Genomic DNA, 11271 nt, shown 5'->3' with positions numbered 1-11271 from the left:
TGTAATACGCGCGAGACCCACAGTCACAAAAAATGAAAGTTAATGTTCAGTTCGTTCGGTCGAAGCGTGTCCAGCTTGAAGATTAATTTCATTTCATGCTGCTTGTGGCTGATGTTACTGCCAGAGCACCGTTTCAAGCCACAGACCATGATGTCATCCAGAGAGTGGGAGGCGGAGTTGAAATGTTCAGTTACGGGAAACCCGCGCGATCGGTTTCGAATGCTGTAGAGTTGCTCGCTGAAACGTTCCCGTAGTCGCCTTTCAGTCTCTCCGATGTACAGGCAATTGCGGCGACAAGAAATGCAACACACAACATTCTCAGACTGACAGGTGAAATGGGTTACTTAAACTTAAACATGGTGCCCTTGAAGGAAACTGTAGCTTAATGTGTAACACCTGCAGTCACTTCTTTTACCATGGATGGGAAATGCTGCAAGCACTACAATACAAAGTGAAGAAAGGCTGTTAAAGGGGCAGTCTCACCAAGATTTAGTGCTACTTGAAAATCCAATGAAGGTGTTGGTATTAATTGAAAATCCACTAGTAGTTGCCTAACCTTGCTAAAATCCACCGCACTAGTCACAAAATTTGTTTACAACTGTTGTGACTACAGACGAGTAGGAAAGAAGTGCTCTAAAACTTGGAAACGTCGGGACAACGATTCAAGTTTGACACTGTTACTTGGAGGAAAATCACTAAAAATCATTTATCTCTTAGAGATTGAATTTACGCCTTTTTTGTCGTTTTAAGGTTATTTTGTTGATCAGTGAGTGCACCTTTATCATTCTAGCAAGACCTCCTGTGATACTGCCCCTTTAATTTCACCATGTACCACACAGTCACATTGAATTTCAGTTAACTTTGTACTGTTTTACAAACAGCTCATGAAAAAGTGACTTAAACTACACTTTTATACAAGGTGCAAATTTTACATCAAGAAACTCACGTTTCATCAAATCTTGCACAGCAAGTTGGTTTTGATGCAGGGCAGCCAGCTTTCTCGCATGTTCGGAACTGCTTTCCCTTCTCATTAGACAAGTTGCCATTGTCAAAAAACTGCTTCCTTTTTAGTGCAGAGTGCACTATTGGGATGGTTATGGGGGTTGCCTGCCGCTAAGGAACTACGGCGCTATGGCCCTATGGCGCTAAGGTGTAAACTTTAATGTTTGTTTAATTAATTAATTTCAATTAATTAATTAGTCTAGAGGCAAGGAAGTAGTGGGAGTAGGGTGGGAAAGGTACATGTGTACTCTACGTAAAACACATTCCATCGCCGTCGCTTAACTTTGAACATCGCAAAGCTATATATTTGTTTCAGGTAACCCCTTGCTCTCCTTGTGGTACCATTCTCCTTAGAACAAAACTAATTTGCCCTAAACGCATGCGTAGATTAGTTAGGGTTCGTGGCTTCTATATTAGGTGAAGGATACATTGCATACGGAATCACGCACAAATGTTGAGTGGTTTTCCTTATGGTAGAGCTCAACATGTAAGACGCATGCGTTCTAGCATTGTTAGTGTTATACACTATCTTTACACGCAGTATTTTATATATCGTGTCATGTGACCAAGGACGGCAGTTATTTTTCAGGTAGCGCCAATTGTCCCTTTTTATTGCAAAAGTGAAACGTTACTGTGGCTGCGTAGCTTTTAGAATTACAAACAGGTCGGTTCAACAAATATCATCTGCTGTTTTCAATCTACAATAGTGTGCTTGTCAGGGTTCAAATATATTGCTTCTCCTTAGCGACTTGTTTCTTTCTTGCCTTAATTGCGTCTGTAAAAGAGACCAAAAAGTTCTCAAGTTAGTGGCTTTAATACTCCGCAAATTGTAAATTTGTAACAAAAGAAACCAGGAAAATGCTCAAATATTGCTGCAGACGCCGTGGCACCTAATGAAAGTTCAAATTAATTTAATCAGTCTTTGAGGAGACTCATTCATATCGGCCAAGTAGCACTGTTTATCTTCAATACCTTTCGTTGAAAAGCTTCTCAGCCATCAATATCGTTGTGTGTTAATTTTGAATTGTTTTATTGTTAACAACAAAGGTGGCAACAGAAAAAGAAAGTGGTATTTCGTGACTATCTGATAATTAAATTAGTTCTTGTTCATCGGTAAAAATTTGCATTTTTAGTAAAACATCGTCTCTGTTCCGTTTCTTCATCACTACATCAGATATTTAACTTTCTTTCATTTATCTCCAAAAAACAAGGACATCTTCCGTATGTTTTGGAGAAAACAGGGGTTTCATATTACATGGCTTTGCGAGGAAAACAAAAGTATCAAGTTACAAAGTTGGCGTGAAGAGCTAAATTGTCACGTTTGCTGCTTCAGCGTATTGTTGAATTTAAAATGAACGAAAATCAACTTAAAGCACCAGTAGTAATTAATTTGTGCGTAATGTTTGGACCTTGAATGAAAATACAACCTTGAAACATACACACTGCAAAGGGGAAAAGCCGTAGCAAACTACCAAGGTAGACACAAACCGGAAGTGAACCGAGTAGGGGTGAGTACTTATGGGACTACTGTATCAGAGCTATCAATTGCGCTCTGCACTATCTGAGATTGTCTCACTAGTTGTAGTTCTTGGCGATCGCCAAGTAGCTTTACCCTCCATTTTAAATCAGCTGATACTACCTACAATAACCATTCTTTGTAACTACACTGTACACAAAGGAAAAGTTGTGCTTTCTGCCTATCAACGAGTGGCCTTTGAACAGTTTTGTATAGCAGTTGTGAACACCATCAACAGTTTCAAGTGCTTTCTGTTAATAAACAAGAGTCAAAATCAGCATTAGTCAGTAACTCCATTGGACTCAGGATTTCAAGCTCTGGAGGGGATCTTTGTGTTGTATTGCTGGGCAAGACACTTTTATTTACTCTCATAGTGTCTCTCTCCACCAAATGTGGAAGTGAGTATTGGTTTTCTACTAGGATAACCCTATAAAATTTCAGGGATGGGGTCACAGGCATGGATCTAGGATGAATGGTGACAGATTTCCAAATCAGTAAGTGCTGAAGGTACAAGCCCCTAGATAGACAATAACTGACTATTAATTTTTGCCAATAAATGATTTCAAGCACTGTATATAACTGAGTTAATGTGTAAATGTGCATAAATGAAAGACGTAATGTTGCGTACCATTCTTACAGAATTAGCCAATGTACAACAATGGTAATGCACACTGTATGTATGAGGGGCTTAATTTTTTGCCTTCTTATAGATTTATCAATGGAAAAATGACAACAGTACGTTATAGACATTCAATTTGTTGATGTTACTGTTTTGTTTTATATCTTTTGATATTTTGCTCCAATAAGATGTGTACAGTGCTGTATTTTTGACTTAATTTACACTGAACCCACTTAATAACGACACGCCGTTAATATGGACACTATCCATGGTCCCTTTGGTGTCCGTATTAACGGGGCTCGACTGTAATAACCCTTATTTACCCTTGGAAGTGTTTATGGCACAAAGGCTAGTGGGGCTGAGCAAACAACTGAAACAAATAATTCAAATTGAACATAACATTGTTAAGAATCCCAACTTGCCGATGACAAACCAGCTGGCTATTTACAAGCCTAGTCAGCAATTTGAACCTGGGCTACCGTAAAAAAAGAATCCTGGTAGTGGTCAGAGCAGAACTTGAACCTGAGACCCCCCTGGATTGTGAGTCTGACCCACTGACCCGTCTATGTCAACTCTCCCAAATTATCCAGGAATCTCCTGGATACAGACCCAGTCTTCCACTCTCCTGTACAGGTCACCAGATCTCCTGGACAATAGGAATAAAACTCGTAAAAAACATTTTCCCGCCATATTTTGGATGATTTTGGGCATTTTGGGAGAGGAAATTTTAGACATTTGATGCATTTTGAGATTAAATTGGCATATCTCTACTTAGAGCAACTTTTTTAGGGTCAAAAAAGGTAAAATTGGTGATCTCCCGGATTTTGATTTTTTTAGGTTGGCATCTCTGTGACCACTCGACCATGCTGCGTAAATCTCAACTGAGAAAGAATGGCTTCCATAGGGAAACAACGAAAATTTTGCATCTATACCTGAGTTAACTGTATTTTATCGATTTTTTTATCGATTGACTTGTCTTTTTCAAACGACATACATCATCAACAATTGCCAACAAGGCTTACCAGGGAGAGCAATGTGATTCCACAGGTATTGGAAGGCAAGTGACAACGAGTGTTACACGAACATCACTGGTCTGGCCTTGTTGCTTTCTTGTAATTCACACATCACTCTAACAGATCAGATCATATACACTCAATTTTAAGCTTGCGCTTAACTTCTTTTGATTTTGATCTACCATATGGTATAAAGAGGAGGGGCAAGGGTAATTTCGTGACGCCGTGATACGGTTTTTTTGTGCTCTGTGAATCGTGATTTGATAAAAAAAACTGTTCCGTGAATCGTGATTGAAGTGTATTCCGTGAGGCGTGAAATTTACAAGTCCTTGGCTGTGAATCGTGAATAGATAAGAAATAAATTGTAAATGTCTAAAGTTGAGTTCGTAGCTGAATTTCACTGCATTGTGATCAGATTTTTTGCGTGACCTTAGTGAATTTAACGCTTGAGCCAAGCCGACTGAGAGTAGCGACAAACGAAACATGTTGACAGGTTCAAATAAACCCGTTGATTTCCTGATGGATGTGGACTGTATCCTATATCTCACAAAAGGTACAGTCCTGGAGCAGTTGCAGAAAGTTGGTAGAATGGTACATCCAGTTGTACCAGACAGATACAAAGTTACCGAAACGAACAGAAGTGGCCTCTACTCACATCCAATGGCGGTGACCTTGGGGGACCACGGGAGGCTGCTAGTGTCGGACTACAAGCCTATGAACAAGACAACAAGACTTCTGCAAGTGCGACTCCATTCTCCGGCGGAGGTAAAGATAATCAAGGAACTTGGGGATGTAAGAAACATTGTGTACCTTAAAGGCATTGGGTACGTTTCGGAGCCAACGAGCGTCAATGTCATTTCAATCTGATATCGGGCAATGTAACGCCTCCTGTGGACAAACTGAAGAAAGAACATCTTCAGAATGTTCTAGAAGGGTGGCAAGTATCCACAGAAGGTACAGTACGGCAGTTACGGGACCGAATGAAAGATATCATTAAGAAGCGTACCAGTGAACACCAGAAAGCAAAACACGACACCAAAAAGGTCTTTCTTTCTCAAGGGCACATCCAGTATATGCAGCACGACAGAATCTATCATCGTAAGTGCCAGCGACACCGAGCGACATTTTTACACAATTGAGTTCACGTATGATGGAGTTGCAATGCATGGACTAGTAGAGGAGTTGTGTTCTTACCCAGCTGAATGTCTCCAAGTGCTATCCATGTGTGTGAATAATGAAACACTGTTTGTGTCATTCAAAGGCAAGAATGAAGCCGAGAAGCAAGGTGAGCTTCTATCAATCGATCTCACATCAAGACAAAGTTCTTTTATCTTACACAATGACACTGCGTTATGCTCTGAATGTAGAGGAGTAGCAAGTTATTTGGACGGTGTCTTGTTCTGTGATGCGGGAGCTTTCCAGGTCAAGTATCTTCATCAGGGTGGCAGTGTTGATGTGATTACTGGAAACGGCTAAGAGGGTAACGCAGAGGGAAGAGCAGAAAACTCTTCGTTTGGTCGGCCGATGGGAGTTTGCACTGAAAATTGCAATGTCTTGTCACTGACCCTCAGACAGGATGCCTCAAAATTCTGACTACAATTACCGGTACAGTCACCTATCTGAAAAACCTAGTTGGCAAATTGTTGCGCGCATTTTCAGTTTATCTGATATATCAGACGGTTCCACGCCTATCAATAGCTGAAGCTCTGCAGGAAGTCGGTGATCTCAAACGATTGACTCCCAGAAAGCCACAAACGGCGCTGACGGTACTATCTCGAACCTGTCGCTTAAGTCCGTACAAATGATCTACAATCAACTTAATCGGCTGGATGATAAATTGAAGTCTACCAACAAAGACATCCACGTTGATTTTCACGCTTGTCTGACAACCCAAGTGGAAAATCTGCACGCTGTTGGTCATTTCAAGGATCAATGCCCCACATCTCTTAACTACTCCCGTAATCTGGGAAACACTGTTTACGAAAGCATCAAAAGGATCACAAGCTGGGCAGCCTATTATTTCACTCACCCAACATCCTACTATCCAATTCCAGACAGTTCAACTCCACTGAAAGACATTTCCAAACTTTCGCATCTTGGCAAAACAAGGCACTTAAATTCTACCCAAGAGCAGATCATGAGAGACTGGGCAGTTCAGTATGGCAAGTGCGTTCGACAGAGAACTGTGAGGCAAGAAACAACGAAGTTCTAGGCTGGCACTTTACCTCTGAATATGTAATAAACGACGGACGAAGGCTAAAACTACGAAGGCACTTTACTAAAACTGGATACAAAACGGATAATCGTGGCTTTTTCTACTCCTGGGCTACCGCGCCTAGCTTGGTAACCATCACTTGGCACTAGGTACCAGTCCTACACTATCCCCTTCTTGGAAAGGACCATGTCCCCAAACAAAATGTCAGCAAAAATCTACATTGAAATTTAAGGATCATCCGACAGGTCCTAATTCGATGACAGACTAGAAGTCTAAATGATAGTCCTGCACCCAAGCGGGTGCACGCCTTTCCCTTTGTGACCTTCGGGGTCCGGGCTCCTCAGAGGGGGCTTCGACATCAGCATTCATCGGGAAAACGTCATCTTCCAGGATGATTACTCCAAGACCATTGGCAACCTTTGTCGTAGAAGGAAGCGAGACTCCAGTAGGTACTGGATCACCCACAATCCAGCTTTCATCCCTGTCACAAGTCCCGTTGAAGGGTTTCAGCTGGTTGAAATGTACTACCCTCCTCTTGACCCTGGCGTAGCTTCCAGCGGCCCCACAGTACTTGATCCTGTAAACTACGTCATTCAGCCGCTTGATAACCTTCCAAGGGCCCGTCCATGGTCTATTCAGCTTCATACACCTGCCCCTACGTGTTTGCTTGTCTAACCACAGGACACGGTCTCCCACTTGGTAGGCTTTACCTGTTGCCCAGCGGTCGTAGTAAGCCTTCTGAGAGCGCTGCGAAACTTTCAGAGTTTCCCTAGCAGACTGGAAGGCTTGCGTCAGCCTTGACTTGAGCTGGGAAGCATAATCAGAATGATGCTGTGGCGGAGGCAGGGAGGAGTCCGGCTGATACAAGTCACTTGGCAGGCGAAGCTCCCTACCGAAACTGGGAGTAAAACCAGTACTACTGTGAACAGAAGTGTTGTAAGCCAGACATGTAGACGGGATGTGCAAGTCCCAGTTCCTTTGGTCCTCCTTAACAATCTTTGCCAGCATACTATTCACTGTACGAATACTTCGCTCCGACGCTCCATCTGACTGAGGGTGAAACGGCGTCGTTTGTGTTTTCCAGATCTCAAAGAAAGAGCATATCTCCTGTATCATTTCAGCTGTCAGGTTCTTTCCCTGATCATGGTGTATTTGTTCTGGAGTAGTCCCCTGGTCATTGTGAGGAAACCTTCGGGGGATCTGAGAATATGTGTTGATTACAGGAAATTAAACGAAGCTACAAGGGTGGCCAGTTTCACCCTTTGGATTGTTACAAGACTAACGAGGATGGCCACTTTCGTATATTACGAGCTTAATAAACACCTCACAGCAGAAACGTACATTTTGAGAAATTGCAGAATACTTGAAGCTGAACCTCTAAAGGACTCAAGGCTCCAGCGCGCCTTCCATCCGTACAGACTCTGGGGGAAGGGGGAGGGTAGTCTCAGCGGGTAACCCGAACGGGGCAGGGACCGGGGAGCCCAAGAATGCCGTCTTTTCTTGGCGGGAAATGGGACAGCCCGCATTTTTCTGGCAGGAAAAAAATTTGAAAGAGCGAGGTTTTTTATTCCGTGAAACAGAATTTCTCCAGAAGAGAAAACTCATTTCTTTTCTGTAATACCGAACAATGTCGTGAAGCAGAGCTAGCCAGAAATAGAGAAATGATGGCGAAAAGATTAGTTTGGTTCAGTCTTCAACGACTTTCAAGTTATGCTGGAAGTTTCTGCCAGGAAGATTCACACTGAATTGAATTGCCAAACTGAGGTAAGAGACTGTTGTAGAAACTTTCGTCGCGTTTTCCATAAAAATTTTCCGAGTTGCTTCGGCGAGATAAGTTTATCTTCAATAGGAGATGCATAATTGTAAGGTCTTCCTGATTTGAAACCATGCTGTGAGACGTTTTATAAATTTCATTGCTTTAATTTCTTGTATCTCTGAGCAATAAGAAGCAATAATATTTGAGTCTCTTTGTCGAAGTTGTTGTAAGCTTAAATTCCGTGTTAAAAAAGACGAATAGGTTTTCTGTCGTTTTTGGCCCATAACTTCATGTCTAAAAGTAATAAAACTGGATAGGTAAATACTGCCAGGCGAGTTTTAACGCTGTTTTTAAAGTTTTCTCAGGGCTAGTAGGGTCAGCTGCTTCGTAGACTGCTAAAATTTGTCTTGATACGGTTGGAAATTTGTAGATACATTTCATACCTTTTCCAAAAAGTGTTGCGGACGTTGGCGAACTGATATATACGAACTGATCCAGGACATTGGCGAATCGACTTCATGCGTTGGCGAACTGGGCGTTGGCGAACCACTCACACGTTGGCGAAACGACCGGTTACCACCTATACAGGTGTATTGAAGAAGGAAATATAGAAAATGAAACACATTTGAAACTTCGGGCGAATCGACTTTGAGTTGGGGCGAAACGACTCTGAGTTGGGGCCGAACGAGTTTGAGTTGGGGCGAAACGACTTTGAGTTGGGGCCAAACGACTTTGAGTTGGGGCCAAACGACCTCTTTCCGACGTCCTCAATTCATTAACACTGATTTAAATTTTCAGATTTAGATGGCTTTTAAGTTTTAGGGTTTTTCCTATTCTGGTCCCTTGACTGGTCAAATATGGCCATGATGTGAAACTTTTGGAGGACTCTTCAATGGAACAAACCTGTGCTTATTCTTTGGAGGTCTGGTTTTCAAAATATGACTGTTAGAAACCCTCCTTAGCAACAAATTCGTGACCAATTGGTAGTTAAGTAGGACACCCCATAAGAGAAAAAAGGAAAGGAGAAAGCATGAAGCCATCAATACACCTGTTTGTACTGTTTCTTTCTGATTCTATCACACTGAAGAACACTGAAACAACTTGAGCTTCAATCAAGCAACCGTGAACCACAATTACCCATATTACCTTTCGACATGTTTGTACGCTTTGATAGGACAACCTTTCTCAAAACAGCTGTATGTTACTACATAAAACCCGCTATACACATAACGCCTTCTCCTAGAGTAAAAAGATATGAATATAAAACAAACATGGTTTGACTCTTTTACTACGAAATTGTCGCGGGCTATAAACTGTTTTCATTTGAGGAGAAACCATTTCAAGAAAGTAACACTGCCGTTGTTTGTAATGACAAAAACACTCCGTCGCAAAATTCCTTCTAGTGAATAATTTAGCTGAAGTATTCTAAGATAAGCATTAGGTTGTTTATTTTACTAAATTCAAAACAAAATATTTCTGACAATTTTCTGACACCGTTTGTTTTACAACCATATATGACGGAATTTCAAGTTTATATCACTATTCGTAAAAATGGTACTTATTTGAATTACACAGTAACTACTTCGAGAATGTGTGGAATTACATACAGTAGTACTTCGGTATTTTTCCGAGTTTTAAATAAAAATTACAGTTAATTAATTAATTTGGAATTTTCCAGAGGCAGATTCAAGGGGGATGGGGTTAGATTGGGTGGCTAGCGACCTCCCCCCTTTGTTTAGGAAACCAAAAAATGGAAAATGGCAGAAATAAAGACAAACACTTTGGACAGGTACCTCATCGTAACTGCGTTGGTAGTATTTCCGGTGCAACAGTTTTGAATTAGGTTCCAATTCCCTCAAATTGCAACATTTTGGGGACATGCGCCATTGATTATGCAGAGCCAAGATACAAGCCATCCCTTACCCCCTTGAAAAATCCTAGATCCGCCCCTGTTTTCTCTAGTTTTAATTTCAATATTTTGTTCACTCAAGAGACTTCCAACTGTGAAGGTAGTTATGGTACTGCCCTATCACGCAAACAATGTAAGAACATTTAATGTGATATTTTCAGAGAGCTTAACCACGTTTGCACTTGCAACTATTTTCAAAGAGATGCGAGAGTTTAATTTTCAATTTCTCTCATTGTCGGATTTCGTTAGAAAAAAAATGATGTTTCTCAAGGCAATATTACGAAAGGCATTTAGCGGGGGGAAAATTGTTAAAATTTGGATTATCAACAAATGAAGTGCACTTGTTATCATTTTTTCGGACAGGTGAAAACGTAAAATCAAGCATACGAAAGATTTTAAACAAACTTAGAATGGTGTTGTTAGGCATTCCGAAACCGAAAAATAAAACTTTACAGTTTAATAAGAATAACACATTCCCTTCAGTGAATAATTTGGCTCAAATGAAGCCAAAATAATCATTAAATTAGCGGGCGCTCAGACAAGAGACATATTTAAGGGGTTTGTTTATTTTCTAAACAAAAGCAACACAACTCATCTACGAGTAAAATTTCAGCAGGAGTGTGTTTCAACCATGCAAAAGTGAGTTTCAAATCAAGAGGCTCAAACAAATATTAAATTGTAGCAACAGAAATCTGAAAACTATGAAGCTACCTTATGGTTGAAAAACGTTAAAGACACGGACTTCATGTTGCCCCTTGTGTCGTCAACAACGCTTACAAATTATCCACTTTGTTCTTTAAAACGTTTTAACATGTCCATGCAGGATCCTTTTTTGTCCTGGAAGATTTTAGAACCATATCGTAGCTCGTGAATTTAACAAATCGAATGTGGTTTAGCGTTGTGTGTACTCTTATCGACAAGATTATGCGTCATCACAGTGGTCAAAATGTTGTGGACTCTCCGGGCACAGCCGGGCGTATTACGAAAATTAGCGTGATTTGAAATTCTGAGCAGTGGGTGAGCAGGAAAAATTAGTGGGGGCGAGGGAAAATAACTGCGAAATAAAAAAGTAACGAAGTATAAAAACACCTGATACTCCACTTTGCATGAAAAAACTATCCTGACATACCTGTTTCCACACGTACGCATGTTAGTTCATTTTGGGACATATTCGTGCTATGGCACCTGGGAAAAAATCAGTGGGGGCGAGGGAAAATAACGACAAAATAAAAAAAGCAACG

At 41.0% G+C, this 11271-nt stretch overlaps 1 protein-coding gene across 1 annotated transcript; it reads right to left on the bottom strand.

Moving 5' to 3' along the window:
* Positions 1 to 2587: 2587 nt before the first annotated feature.
* On the bottom strand, positions 2588 to 7421 carry LOC149105754 (uncharacterized). The gene is made up of 2 exons (XM_089272412.1): positions 6180 to 7421; positions 2588 to 2769 (listed from the first exon to the last, which is right to left on the bottom strand). The coding sequence occupies exon 1, from the start codon at positions 7371 to 7373 to the stop codon at positions 6630 to 6632; it is 744 nt and encodes a 247-aa protein (XP_089128538.1). The 5' UTR covers positions 7374 to 7421; the 3' UTR covers positions 2588 to 2769; positions 6180 to 6629.
* Between the last annotated feature and the right edge of the window lie 3850 nt (positions 7422 to 11271).

The sequence above is a fragment of the Orbicella faveolata genome, unplaced genomic scaffold (genome assembly GCF_042242905.1).
Source record: "Orbicella faveolata isolate gen_17 unplaced genomic scaffold, um_ofav_v1 contig_34, whole genome shotgun sequence".
NCBI lineage: Eukaryota > Metazoa > Cnidaria > Anthozoa > Scleractinia > Merulinidae > Orbicella > Orbicella faveolata.
This window is presented reverse-complemented; position numbering and strand designations above follow the sequence as displayed.